The sequence below is a fragment of the Pleuronectes platessa genome, chromosome 16, assembly GCF_947347685.1.
Source record: "Pleuronectes platessa chromosome 16, fPlePla1.1, whole genome shotgun sequence".
Taxonomy (NCBI): domain Eukaryota; kingdom Metazoa; phylum Chordata; class Actinopteri; order Pleuronectiformes; family Pleuronectidae; genus Pleuronectes; species Pleuronectes platessa.
In genome coordinates this window covers 19,810,416-19,825,665 of record NC_070641.1, presented here as the reverse complement: position 1 = coordinate 19,825,665, position 15,250 = coordinate 19,810,416, and the positions used below count along the sequence as shown (strand labels likewise).

The 15,250-nt window shown below is 42.3% G+C and overlaps 1 protein-coding gene across 1 annotated transcript; it reads left to right on the top strand.

The window, feature by feature from the left end:
• The first annotated feature begins 3,238 nt into the window (after positions 1–3,238).
• On the top strand, positions 3,239–13,890 carry LOC128458973 (SEC14-like protein 1). Its single transcript, XM_053444049.1, has 16 exons — positions 3,239–3,411; positions 4,660–4,754; positions 7,322–7,471; positions 7,567–7,698; positions 7,823–7,951; positions 8,046–8,265; positions 9,183–9,292; positions 9,541–9,730; positions 10,107–10,195; positions 10,506–10,576; positions 10,677–10,848; positions 11,771–11,905; positions 12,158–12,292; positions 12,563–12,814; positions 12,920–13,098; positions 13,280–13,890. Exons 2-16 carry the CDS (start codon positions 4,692–4,694, stop codon positions 13,380–13,382), a joined length of 2,130 nt encoding a protein of 709 aa, XP_053300024.1. The 5' UTR covers positions 3,239–3,411; positions 4,660–4,691; the 3' UTR covers positions 13,383–13,890.
• The last annotated feature ends 1,360 nt before the right edge of the window (positions 13,891–15,250 follow it).

Here is a 15,250-nt window from a genome sequence, read left to right as displayed (position 1 = left end):
ACAGGCAGATTATATTCATGTACTTTGTAGATCCTGTTATCTGCTGCTGTACTTCTAAGTTATGTATTATAACTATATTGATTTAACACTTCTTACAATGTCGGGGATAGAGAATCTTTTATTCCTGTAGCACTTATTCATGAGCCTTGGTTTTAAAGGGCGTCGGGCTTGTGCAGGTGTACAGGCCGGATGACTCACTCCAAAACCATGTTTGCCAAATATGTAAAAATGCTCAGAAAAGTTTTTTTTTTATTTACTTTGACCTTCATTCCGTGAACAGGCTTTACCTCACCTCTGCTGCGGCCCAGAAGACTGCACCTTACCTTAAAACCATAGTGTCTGAACTACATGGCGCTTAAGAGACACACTGGAGGTGCTGTGAATTTTAAATCCGAACTGTCTGCAGGTTGTTCTCATGCACGCGAAGCCCAAGAGAAGAAGCTTCAGTCTGGAGTTTCAGCTTGATCCCAGCCTTAAGACAAGGACTTCCAACTGCAGGGAAGGAACTGTCCTCAGGCTCCGAAAGAGTATCCTCGTATGATAACTCCAATTCACTCTTTTAACTGTGGTATCCCCTTTTACTTACCTGGATTAACCCCTAATTCTATCATGCAAATAACATTATACTGCTGATCTGGTTCATCTTCGTCTTATTGGTAAATGACTGAGGACCTCAAGTGGACAGTTAATGAACAACATCTCCCTTTGGGCCAGGAGGGGAACTGAGAAAGGCTGTGCATGTGAGAAGTCAGTCATTATATGGCATGTTAATGGTGTTTAACCTGCCATTACCACTTCTGCCATCCTCTCTAACCTGCACTCAAATACAAATGTTCCTTTTGAGGAGCGTGCACGAGTTGCATCACGGATAAACGACCGCGCCTGCTCCTTGTAGTTTGACATTTATGTGATGTGTGTGCAGGGTCTCATCTGACCAGCTGGCAAATATACAATCAACAATTCATCAACAAAGATTAAAGATCTTTCCTTTGGGAATGTTACAGCACAGAAAAAATTCAGAAACACTGAATTTTTTCACATTTTGTTATTTTGCAGCTTTATGCTGAAATAAACAAATTAAAAATTCCCAATCAATCTACATTCAATAACCAATAATTACTTCCAGAGGGACTAAACAGTAATTTTTTCCTTTGTAGTTGAAAGCTGCAATATAACTAAATGTGAAGGGGTCTAAATACTTTCTGAACGCATATCTATTTATTACCATTGATTGTATTTTTTTGTTTTGTTGTTTTTTAGGTGAAGTAAAAGGCAAGAAAACTTAACTTCTTCTTCTTCACTTTGTAATATCCTCAGGATAAGATGACTAAGCGGTGAGAAAAGGCAGGATATGCATTTCAAAGTAAATCAAAGTAAATCATTTTTGTCATAACAGAGTCAAAGATGTTTTCCATGGCCCTTGATCATAATTACAGTATCAAATCCGCTTGCCATCCTGAATAACATAACCTCGGTGAAAACAACCAGAAACACCCACTCAGGAGAAGGAGGACATGTCTCAGAACAGCCTGCAGAGAAGGATCTGGGGCTTCACTCACTTTTCAACGTGTATGCCAAATCATTTCTGTCTACTTATGTTTGAATTGGATTTTGTTTGACTTATATATATCGCAGCTCCTTGCTGAGAGCCAGAACTTTATAAACGAAGTCAACACAAAGGTTGCCACAGCTCACAAAGCAAAGCCTTGGTGAGAAAACCTTCATCTCTTTGTTCTATCTAATGAGAATGACTGTGCAGTTACACAGAGGTGGAACCATTTCATCCTGATGCCTGTGCATGCAGTTATTGAGAGGAGCTTCGTCATAACATTATTCTTTATGCCTGAGGCTGATTCAGAAAGAGAAGCTTATCTGAACTCCACACGCCCCTTCTCAGGATGTCCCCTGCTGGACTCCTCTACCTTTTGTCGGCTGCCAGATGCAGAAGCTTTGAAACCCCCCCAACTCCCCAACTCCAGATGCTGCTTCAGGAGTTTTCACTGTGGGACCAACTGAACATCGCTGGAACAGCCAATGTTGAGGTTGAAAAGAGAAGATGCAAAGTAAAATTCCAAGATAAAATGTCTCAACTATATTTGCATAACTGTCAAACAGCATTCACCACAGGGGGTACTATGTGGAGGACATACCTTAAAAATCATTTGTGACCAGTTTGCAATAATATAACATGGACAAAGTTGTAATAGTAACCACACAGTTCCGTGACAGCGGATGGTGAAGGCCCAGTTGGACTAAGAATTGGATTAAAATTTTAAAAACAATCGTGAATTTTGTGACCAACAAAAAGCAACATGCAGCTCTAGGGCAACGATCAAGTATGAAGTTGAATACACACATATATAAATATGTATTCTGTGTAATAAGCCAAATTTCACAAAAAGTAAATATAGCAGGACAGTCTTGTGGGAGAATTAAAAAGCTTTTATTAGTTTGACTAATGGATGGCAGAGGACCAGAGATCCATTTAGAGCAAATAGACAACATTGGACCGGATGAACACTGCAGAAAAAAAACAACAACAAGACAATAAATGATCCAGCACAGCTATATTTATACACATGGACAGTGAGGGCTGACCGCTTGGGCCTCCTTCCGTTGTTGACTCAAATCAGTATCAATAGCATCTCAAACCAAAACAGATGATTCATTGTTATTTGCATGGCTGCTCAAGTCATATTTATCTATATAAAAACAACTGCAGTCGAGCCAAAGTGCTTTATAAGTGCGGCAAAGCAAGACAACACAATAGAGTCAAGAAGTGCATTGTTAGGGATAAAACCTATAGAAAAATAACAGAGGGAAAAGGCATAGATGATTAGATAAACAATGGAAAACACAGAAAAAGACAGAGAAACAGTAAATAGAATAATGATATGCATTAGTATAATCATAAGCAAAACTAAAGCAGATTTAGAGGCAATATATTCTCAACTGTTAAAAGCGTCTAAATTGAAATCGTAGAATGTGAAACATGTGATTAAACGTGAAACCTTTTTTATATAATCCACTGTCACTTCAGCCACAGCGCCCCCTTCCGTCCTGACCTCAGACCGTATGACGCTGCTGCACTTTATGCTTTTATAAATAAATATTTAAATCAAAATATCGATTTACAAAAAAAATGCAACATTTAAATCTCTCCCTCAAATATCATGTTTAAAAAAAAATTCTAACTTTCTTTTTAAATGTGCGTTAACGCTGACTTCCTGTTTGCGTGACGGAGGGGGTGGAGCTAACAGTGCGTGACAGTGGAGGACGGACCGGCTCAGGATGGACTTTTTATTTTGTTGTTGACGATGAGACAATAGAAAGTTTGTCCACTCACGCGACATGGAGGAGACACGCAGCTGCGGGGACCAGTAGATCCACCCGCCGGGATCTAACTCTCATGTAAGGATCCGTGTGGTTGCTCCGCTCGGGCCTGGGCTCGCTGCTGTCGCCTGTGTTGTTTCACTCTGGAACAATCTGATCTGATGTCAGTTATTCGCGTTACTTCATGACACTGACTGTTAATACGTTAACATTACTTTTCTCCATCTTCTTCTTCTTCTTCTTCGCTTTCTTCTTCTTCTTCTTCTCTTTCTACGACGCACACTTTATTTTTTAGTTAAAAGCTTTACTGTGGAGACGATGTGCGTTCACGCGCTGGCTGAACAATCGGAAAAAAGAGTCTCCTTTGGGCCGTTTTGTAACAGATGAGATGTTTTTGAGTTGTTCAGATGACTCACAAACTACTTAACGCATTTTTAAAACTTTCCTTGAATAGCAGCTTTTAATACGAGTTTATCAAATATGATACTTTTGTCATTTGAAGTGTTTTTAGCCAATGCATTATAAGGCAATGCAGATTAACGAGCAAACGTTTTAGATAGCTGATTTGGCTCTGGCACCGGATCCCTTCATTCAAATTAGTACTGGGCCATAAAACAAAAGTTATTGATAATATATCTTTGGGATTTGTATAGATACTTTAAAGGTTCAACATATTTATTGATGTTTATTCATTGTGTCAACACGGTGACTCAATTGATTTGTAGCACAACGTTCACTCAGGAGTATCAGTTTGAAACTTTTTGGCATTTATCATCATAATTATTGTTTTCAACTTATATGACGTGTTTATTTCGATGTGGGTTTTTTTCTCATTATTCAGCCTAAATGCAGAAAGTGGTGTGAAGGTGTTTTTTAAAGTCAAAAATTCACTTTATTGTCAGATGTTCCATATGTGCAGAACGTAGACACGATTAAAATGCAGTTTCTCTTTGATCCTTGGTGTAAAGACCTAAGTTCTCATCTTATAAGTACAACAACATAGTGCACAGTCAAGTACTTAAATGAAAGTAATGTTCATCTACAGGCTGCATCAAACAGCAGTAGAAACAGCAGCAGATGTAGTAGAATAACACGCTCTTAATACACAGCGAGTTTATTCCACATTCAGACATGAACACACAGGAGTCGGAATAACAACCTCACAAGGGCCTTCACGAAAAGCAGCTGAATGCAGAGTCAGCCCAAATGAGGGTCACATGAGAGTCACTCCTCTCAGCTGATGTACTGCAAACTTACAATAAGCCATGCAAACTGCTCCTTGATGTTTTTATCTTATTTAGCCATGCCATGTTTTTGTGTCTGTAGTCTTCCAGCTGCAGGTTGACTGAACTTCCACCATGGTGCAGGAATACCAGTCCCCGGTCCGGGTCTACAAACACCCGTTTGAGCTAATCATGGCGGTGAGTAATACTGTTTATGTTCTGGAGAATTATTTCTGTTTTATCTCTTACCTAATAAGACAGGAGACAGTGGACATGGCTGTTATGACCTTGTTGCATCTTACATAAGTCAAATGGAGATAAGGTGTATCTTCAGTATAAATCCACTGTGGCTTTGACTCCTGTTCACTTTTGGAATTTTCCTGAATATTTGAGGTTTCACTGGATTCCAGAGAGAAATCCAGACACTTTCAGTAAACAAAATATAAAATGTGAGGCCTCCCAGGGGCCGTCTGTCTTCTCGTTCTACGCTCGCCTGCCACAGCTGCTGTGATGAGAGACTGGACAGAACATAGAGAAAGAAACTTCTCTCTCCTGTTGTGGTGGTTGGAGGAGGAATCTGCAGGTAGTGCACATGTTGAGGAAACTACTTGCAAAACTTTCCTAGAAAGTTTCCACTAATTCCGCTGACTCCTCTATTTGCTTGTTTAGCTGACTCACTGTTGGATATTTTGACATCTTTTTAACTCATTACACCTTGTGTGTTGTTTCTCTGACGTCATGTGATGCTTATTGAGAGGTCAGGAGTAGCTGATTTATTTGGTTTAATTGTTTCAGTTGAACAAGGGTCTTTCTGTGTGGAGTTTGGATGTTCACCCCATGTCTGCGTGGTTTTTTCCCCCCGGGTACACAGCTTCCTCCCACAGTTCAGACACACAGGCTTAGGTTAGATTGAATGGAATCTACCAGCCGATGTCAGCTGGGACTCCGAGACCCACTTGTACAATCTGCTCCTGTTTCCTGCTCTGTGCAGTTACACATTAAGCCGAACACTTATGCAACATGTCCAGATAGGCTAATGCTGCCGCCGGGACACTATCTCCTCCGCCACATAGTCCGAGTCCACATGCAAACCAGCTTCTTTCCCCCGAATCATCTCATGATTCAAATGCTGGCTGCGTCTCGTCATATTGAAAAGGACCTCGAAATAAATCTTTTGTGAAAAGTGAACAACAGCTCGTATGAAAAGATTCAGACCTCCGCAGCATAAAGGAGAGACTTCAGTGAAGAGTCGTTCAGCTCCTCTGCTCCCATTCATCTGTGAGCCTGCTCATTAGTTCCTCTGCTGATCCAGTTATTACTTTCGGCTCTAATCATTGTCCAGGATGTTTTCTGAACCATGGACATCACTGCTGTCTCCTTCTTGACACGTCTGCACGATGATCCTGAGTCTGACAGTATCACAACACATTTGATTTGTGTTTGTGCAGACACACTATCTCTTTTTTCACATGACCGACACAGGTAGAATCATTAAACTCCCATTGTTTCGTTAATGTCAAATATAATGGTGTGAGCAGTGGACACTGTCTGACTGATAGTGATGTTTAACTCAAGCAGTCTTCAAGGGACTCGGAGTCTGACTTGTTCTGCTCTTCTTTGCGACTAAATAATGCTTTTTTACGTCTGCCATAAATGAACATACTTGTTGTGCTGTGTGTCTTTTCCACACCACCAGACAATGATGCTTGTGTCTTCACCCCCGTCCGTTTCTTTGTGGGTTTGTTCGTTTGTAAGCGAGATTACGAAGCTTGGTGGAAGAATGTGGTATGGGGCTGAGAAGAAGATGAGGACCGGGGGGGAGGGGTCCAGGAATTCTTTCAACTTTCTTTAAGATTGCTATAGATTCCCAGAGAATCATTTATGGATCCTGATGGCAAAAAAGTCCGGCATGTTTAGGGGACTGATATTTATGAGCGTGTGTGCAATCTGGGCGATGTAGAGAATTTAAATATGGTTTAACGAGGGGACTGCTGGGGCCTGGGCCAGAGTCGCTCTGAATTCTAGTTTAGCAAAGAAACATTTCACACGCGTCTGTTGGGATGTGTGCAGGTGAAGGATCACGTCTTTAGTGTGAATTTCGGGAGGAAATCTCCTGTAAATTCTGTTCTCTTGTGCCTTTAGTCTACGAGGATCAGTTTAGCTCTTTGCACTTTTAAAACAGTTTGAGTCTCAGGTTAATTTATTCCACACAAACCAGTTTAGGAGTTGTCATTGTTTGCTATATCCAGGGCTCAATGTTCCTGGAGAGTATTTGCAGTAGTTTCCTACCCTGTGGTGAATTTGTTGATAAAACATTAAACATCCTGAAGCATTAAACATCCTGAAACTCCTGCTAAGCCGCTCAGTCAATATTGACAGGTGAACTCGTGGTGAATCTTCCCTGAGCAGACGGTCACACAATGTGCTGTGGGCAATAAAACACAAAGTGACTGTCGCCTGCCGCAGATGCACAAACATTGATAAGCATTTACATAAACTGTTAAATGCACCCTAAGCCGATACAGGGATGATGTGCTGTACATCTCTGCTCTATTCAGACATTTACTCTCATTTCATATACACCCGACCTTGTAGTAATGGGACCATTACAAAACATATTTCCTCCCCGACCAGTGAGCTGCCTCATAGTGGGCAGAACAAAAGCAAAACTCAGAGTGGAGGAGAATGAACTGAGCCAGGGAAAGCACAATATAACCAAGTGTGTGTTGAATATATTTAATGTGTGCAGTATTTCTCATTCTCAGGCCTATGTAAGGAGATTCCCGAAGTGCCACTTGATCCCAGTGTTTGTGGACAGTAAAGTCTTCAGTGAAAACCAGAGTGAGGACGGCTCCACTCTGGTCACAGAGAGGCGCTGCACCATCGACATTGATGCTCCGCGACTTCTTAAAAGAGTAACTCTCCACCGACCTTTCACTGTGCAACAGCATGAAATAATGTTTAAATAACCTGGTACAAACCATGAGTATATATCTTTTTTTGTGTGTAGATTGCCGGAGTCGACTACCTGTACTTTATCCAAAAGAACACTCTGAACCGCAGGGACAGGACGCTCCACATCGAGGTCACCAACGAGACCTTTTCCAGCAGAGTCCTCGTCCACGAGAGCTGCAAATACACGGTGAGTCTCTCAAACAATAAAGGAAGGTGGTGAGGATGAGAGAAGTTTTATTTCTTTGCGTTCTTGTTTTTGTGCCACACGGTTTTACTGTGCCCCGTAATGGATTATTGTTTGTCTTCCACAGGTTCATCCAGAAAATGAGGAATGGACCTGCTTCGAACAGACAGCCAGTCTGGATATGAAGTCCTTCTTTGGCTTCGAGAGCTCAGCAGAGAAGATAGCGATGAAACAGTATGCTGCTAGCATTAAAAAGGTTTGTGTCCTTCCAAGGAAAACGTACACATCTGGTCAAGAGTTGCATTTCAGTTTCCAGTTTATTAATCTAGTTTCATCTCTTTATGTTTTAGGGTAAAGAAATAATTGAGTACTTTCTCAAAGAGCTGGAGGAAGAAGGAGTAACTCACATACCTCGTTGGACCCCCCCTGTTGTCACTGGGACTGCAGCGGCCAGGCTCCTGCTGCCAACCCCTTCTATTCCCAGAGCCATCCCAGTGAACAGTGCCAAGCATGGGCTGCCCAGCAAAGACCCAGCCGGTCCCACAGAGCTGCTGTCTGGCTCTCCTGATGGTCAGTGGTTTCACACTAGTCCCAATTAAGTACAGAGTAAAAGCCAACACACAACTCAAAGGAGCAGAGTAAACATTGTGTGTGAACTGTCACTTTGTGTCCCATGGCTGCTTCACAGTACAGATCTTTACCAAAGGCCTTTTCACACCTGTAAGCTGTTTAAACATGATATCATCCGAGGTGAAGACTCACAGACAAAATGAGCTGCTTGTGATCATTTCCCCTTTTCTATTGTTTAAGGCTTTGCCAATTTCTTGAAAATGGCCCCAAAGTCCAAACTACCACCCAAAAAATATTCATTCTGCAAATAAACCCAAACCCTGGTTCAGTTTGATCCGTTGGTCTGGACTGTGTTTTGAGGTTAGTTTGGTTCAGACTAAACTTGAAAGTCAGAAGATCCGGACCAAACGAGGAAGTTGTGAAAGCTCCCGAAGAAGCTACAACTTTCCTTTCTTAACCGCTGTCAGTTCTCACCTCATCCTTTCAGTCAGAAAGTCTGTAAACTGCATCAGTAAAAAAATTAAAAGCCGGTTTAATGTGATGAATCTAATATTTAAAAAGAAAAAACTGAATTCATCTCCGTCCTTGTGACTTGAAAAGCCTGTGGCTGGTTGTGAGATCTCACACCTCTGGTTACACAATAGTGATTTGCAAAAAACACCACATCCCCTCTCGTCTTAAAAACACATTGCATGTTTCAAAGCGTGTGAAGAGCAGCGAACGGGACCGAGCTTCAGAGACTTTTCAAGCCGTAGCTGGAGCTTTTGAAAACGTGCTTGCTGCTAAGTGCCCCCAGCAACATTCTCTTTTGTGGTTCACTGGAATCTCTGGTTGAAAAACGCAGCGAAGAGCTCCTGATGTCTCCGTCTGAAACGTTCAATATGTGCTCTCTTTACACCGTGTGTTTCTGCCCATAGACAAGCTGGATGCTGACTACATCAGACGTTACCTAGGTGATTTAACGCCTCTGCAGGAGAGCTGTCTCATTCGCCTGCGCCTGTGGCTCCAGGAAACCCACAAGGGCAAGGTCAGACACACACAAACGCACACACACACACACACACACACACACATGCACACATCAATTTTTAATACTTAATATTTCTAGACTTTCCCCTAAGCTAGATTTCTGCTTTGCTCCTGCTACCACAGTAAAGACAGTATTGTGCTCCTTGCTGATTGCAAACAGAAAACAAGCAGTCATTGGCTGAGAGGTGCATTCTTCACCAAAAACTTTGCATTGAGACTTTTTGACTCCTGTCTTCTTGTGTGTAGATTCCAAAGGATCAGCATGTGCTGCGCTTCCTGAGAGCCAGAGACTTCAACCTGGACAAGGCCCGGGAGCTTCTGTGTCAGTCCCTCACCTGGAGGAAACAGCATCAGGTGGATTTCTTGTTGGACACGTGGGAGCGGCCACAACTGCTCGGGGAATATTACACTGGAGGCTGGCACCACCATGACAGAGGTACTGCCTGAACTGGCCTGTTGTATCCTTAACATCTCCTCTATACCTCTCTACTTACTTCTCCAGTGAAATTGTAGAAAAGTCCACTTGGGTTGAAATGGGCTGTTAATTATTGACGGTGAAGGCGGAGCACCATCTGCCGGAGCTCCCATGTTTGTAAATGAGCCCTGGCTTTTACCAGCTCAGCTCACCTGGTGAGAGGCAGGATGTGAACCCAGGAAGTGTCCTGTGAATGTTTGAACCTGTTGAGCACGAGCTCGGCAACAGCAGGTGCTAAACATTAGTGAGAGTCAGATTTATTTTTGTTTTTTGTACAATCATTGAATGACTGTGTGCACACGATGACCCATGTCTCCGTGTGGCGTGTGTCTCTCAGAGGGCCGTCCTCTCTACATCCTGCGTCTGGGTCAAATGGACACGAAGGGTCTGGTACGAGCCATGGGAGAGGAAGTGCTTCTCAAACAGGTGACATGAACACACGCACAACTTAACGCTTCGGCATTAGGGCTGTAACATTTCTGAGGACAAACAACCACAACCTCCAATTTGAGATGTAAGAAATTCCCCAACCCACCACCACCACCGCTGCAGGTGCAGTTTTCACTTCTTCAATAATGTGACAAAATTAAAATGAGGTGTAAACCAAACTGTGGCACAGAAATCGAGGTCTGAAATGAGAATTATTACAGCCCTATTCAATACAGACATTAACAGTTATTTTCTCTTCGGATGTTTTAAGTTGTATTAATGCTGCTACATTACAACTGTGACTCAGGTCCTTTCCATCAATGAAGAGGGACTGAGGCGCTGTGAGGAAAACACCAGAGTCTTCGGCCGACCTATCAGGTGCCTAAATATTGAACTGCCCTTTGTCTGTGTTTGGTTGGTTCCCTTTTGTTTAATCGTATTAATAGTTATGCAATGTCTATGTTAACATGGTGCTCAGCTGCTGGACTTGCCTGGTGGATCTGGAGGGTCTCAACATGCGTCACCTGTGGCGGCCGGGCGTCAAGGCTCTGCTGAGAATCATCGAGGTGGTGGAGGCCAACTACCCGGAGACCCTGGGTCGCCTCCTCATACTGAGGGCGCCTCGAGTTTTTCCAGTGCTCTGGACGCTGGTGAGAATAACTGTCATGAGAATACGTCGTTAGTGTGAAGGAGAAACAGAGAAAACAACATCATCAAATGAGGATAGGTATTGCTATGTGCTATGCAGAGATTCTCCTGATCCCCATGGGGCATATTGTGATTGCAATAGGCAGTAGTATAGATTGTAGTGTAGTTGTAGCATTCAGCAGAGAAATAAAGACAAGTATACACAGTAAAAACAGTTGAAGCATAGTTTAAGCACAGAAGAATGGGCTCTGTAAGTTGTTAACTGGGGGCTATTTTAGTTTGTTAACTCTGAGACTCGCTCTTTGAACATAAGCTCCTCGCTCGCAGGTTTTCTTTCCCTCTCGCTGAGCCTCTTTCCTCGTTTACACAATCCACATCAGAGCACAGAGGAGAACGCATTGATCTGCAGAGGTTTGTGTTTGCGGGAGAAGATCAAAACCCGTCAGTTTGTTAACCGAGACCTGCCGCTGCTGACATTACTGCCATGATCAGTCTTCAGCTCAGAAGACAGCCGTTATCCATTCTTCACAAGTTGCATTTAGTCTTCACTTTCATTTATTATATCTAAATGTGCTACATATTAATAAATACAGTCATTAAATGCTGTGGAGCCAGATTTCTTGATATAAAGTAGAATTTAATAATTCAATTAGGTTTAATTCAGAGTTCGTTAAACCTTCCTGCTGGAATAGAGACGTGCAAGATGCTGTAGTTTAGCAGCAGATGGAAAACAAACGTATAAATACAGTAAAAGTTATTATCATGATAAAATCTATGTTTAGTATAATATAAATGCAATTGCTTAGTAACACCATCACCCTGCAAATCACTTTTTACAATGCAGGTATGTTATTGTTTTGTATTATCCTACACAATGTGATTTTACATTAACAACCTGCTGCTGTTCCTGTGTCTGGTTTCTAGATCAGCCCCTTGATCGACGAGAACACTCGTAAGAAGTTCCTTGTTTATGCTGGAAATGACTACCAGGGTCCAGGAGGCTTGGTGGATTACATCGACAGAGAGATCATCCCTGACTTCTTGGGAGGAGACTGCATGGTGAAGTCTATTCCTCAGCATGTTGACTTCTACGATTCATAACAAATACAGAAACACAATGTGTGTCACAGCTCTTGCTCCTCAACTATCAATTGATAACCAGTGTGAATATCAATTTACTGCCATCGCTACAATAGGTGTCTTTAGTTAGTTTCGTTTCTTAATATTAAAACCAAGAAGTGTAACCTAAAAGACAGATGTACACATAGATTAATAGGAGTTGTGTGTAACATTTGTGTTGTCATTCTCTAGTGTGAGATCCCTGAAGGAAGCACAGTCCCCAAATCTCTGTACCGGACGGCAGAGGAGCTGGAGAGTGAGGAGAACCGCCTGTTGACCGACTCCATCTATAAGAGCGCCAGCGTCTTCAAGGGAGCTCCATATGAGGTACAGGCTCAGCTTCCTGATCCATATGTATCACAGACGCCATCTTTGAGACGTGTGTGTGTGTGTGTGATCTCTATCATGTTACCACAAAAGTATGTCTTCACAATTCCACTTTCTCTGTATGCTGCATTTTCATGTAGTGGAATCTAGCACCACCATATGGTACAAATCCACATTGCAGGCTTAAAGAGAAAGAGAAACATGATTAATGGCCCCTTGTCTGCTGCTCCTTGTTTCTAATCTCCTTACACCCCCCCCCCCCCCCCGCAGATGCTGATCGAGATCACAGAGGCGTCCTCCGTCATCACCTGGGACTTTGACGTGTGCAAAGGAGATGTGATTTTCCACATCTACCACTCCAAGTGGGCCCCTCAGCCGCAGAAGAAAGACGCGCTCGCAGCCCACGGCATCGCGTCCCTCGGGGCCGTCAATGCCCAGTTGATAGACAGGAACTGGGTGCTGGGCCAGGACTACAGCCTGGTGGAGAAAGCCCTCACCTGCAAGGAGGGAGAGAGCGTACAGGTGCGAGGGAGCACGGTGGACTCTGCACTCTTGTCTTTTCTTTGTCCAAGTTGTTAAACCTCTGCCATTGCAAATTAATCCTGCAGCTTCCGTCTGATCAAACAGGGCTCGCACGTGACGCGCTGGCCGGGCTTCTACATCCTCCAGTGGCGTTTCCACAGCTCGCCGGCGTGCACCGCCTCCAGCCTGCCCCGTGTGGATGACGTCCTGGCCTCCCTGCAGGTCTCCTCCCACAAGTGCAAGATTATGTTCTACACCGAGGTGCTGGCGTCCCACGACTTCAGGTCAGTTTGATTAAACCACAGAGCCTCTTCCTCTTGTCTGGTTTTCTTTGTTTGAGTTAATCTAAAATCTATGTTAGGCTAGGTATCAATTTTGTATACTTCAAATACTGGACACAGGGTAACATTTTAATATCAATTAATTGCAATCTAAGAATTATTATGTCCTTTCTGTTATTTCCAGGGGATCCATGACCAGTCTAGAGTCGTCTCATAGTGGTTTCTCACAGCTCAGTGCTGCCACTACTTCCTCTAGCCAATCACACATCAGCTCCATCTCAAGGTAGCATCCGACCAGCGTCTGGCCCAAAGCTACAATTCCCCAGAACTGAATGACACGTGACTGATATTCCCTTATGTTGTCTGTAATTTAGTTCAGAGCTGAGTGAAGTTTCTCTGATGCTTTAGTTTCTGTAGAATGATGTAACAGAATTTCCCTGTGCTTGCGATGAAGGACTTTGTTGGTTTTTGTTTGTTTTATGTTTGTGTACAGTATAAAAAACAAATTAAATATAACGTTTTTAGTTAGATACGTGTTCTATATGTTTAATAAATGAATTGAAATGCAAATAAACAGCAGATTATAGATTAGATTGAATGAAAGTGAAACCTTTATAATACATTTATCTTCTATCCCTGAAGTTACTCTCATTGTCCACAAGATGTCAGGGCACTCTGCGACTGGAGCTGCTCTCAGCTCTGCAGTGTTCTCCTCACATGCAGTTTACATTAACACATTTTCTGCTCTTTTAAGAAATGTTTTTTAAATAAAGAATTTAAACACATAAATTACTATTCCTGTATCCTCCAGAATGTGTCTTTTGTCCTGAAATTGAGAAAACGGCAAATAACAATAATAACATAATCATGGAGACTGGTTGTTAGAGATCTTTTATAGCAATAGGTGAGATGTTAAAGAGAGAGCAGATAATAAGAAATCTCTATAAAATATGCAGGACACTCTCTAGTTTCCATGTAATGTTGTTTTTGGGCTTGTTAGGCGGAGATGCTGAGTTTTTTCCATGGCAGCTAATTTGAATGCAATATCGTGCAGCCCCCTTGTGATCCGCCACAGGGCCAGGCAGACAACTGATTTACATAAAACTTTAATTTTCATAAACCTATCTGATGCTTCCAGCTAAAGAGTAATTGAATTTCCTGTGTTATGTTTTTTTTTTTGTTGTTGTTGTGTCTTGCAAACTTGTGTCATGTTGCTGTTTATTCCTACACAAGGCCAGGTGGATTGTGTTTTTTGTGTGGCTGGTGAATGGGAGCCCGACTTCCTGCCCGTGCGTCAGAGTAGTTAGAAAGAGGAAGTGTATTTTTTTTGCCAGGGGCTTATTTACCGAGTTACTCAGTGTGTTCTAATCACCTCCCAAGACACATACATAGCATCACATCTTTCGTGCAATATGCCTGACATGCTCTCTGAGCTGTTGCATGGTTTAAGGCTGATGTTAGTGACCTTCATAGACTTTATAAACAAGGTCATCATAAAGGTCTGTAAGTGAATATTACTTAATATTATGTCACATTACATTCGCCATGTTTCCTAATCATAGTTTGGTATGGTAGCATGCGGATATTTTTGCAGCGCTAATCACAAAGTAAAGCTAGGGTTGATGGGAAATGTATTTTTCGCTGTGTAGGCTATTCTTGGGACCATGAATGTGAATGCAATCTCATGGCAAACCCTAATTTTTGCATAGGGATGTTTTATATTACCGGTATATCAGCAATTTTCCCCGAACCAAAAGCTTAAATGTATCTTGAGAAATAAACGGGATACTGGGACACACAGAACCTCTTTGGATCTCTTTTCCTCAAAAGAACCCAAATAGAAAATAGAGTTAAATGACTTGTGAGACACGTCTATGTGAGGATTCGATGGTGTCGTTAATCATGTGGCTAACGACTTCGATATTTCAAATTATCTTTTAGAAATAAAACTTTATTAAAAGAGATAAATTACTTCCTTCTAGTATCACTGTTTGCTCGGCAGCTGACATTTTCAACATTTCAACATCTTATTATTCCTTGGTTGCACTGATCATCGCAGATATTATAAGGAGATCATGTGGAATCTGTCTCCAAAGAAACAGACCCGGAGATTAAATCCCCTCCACATCCCTGTGAGAAACTCTAACCGGCCTCG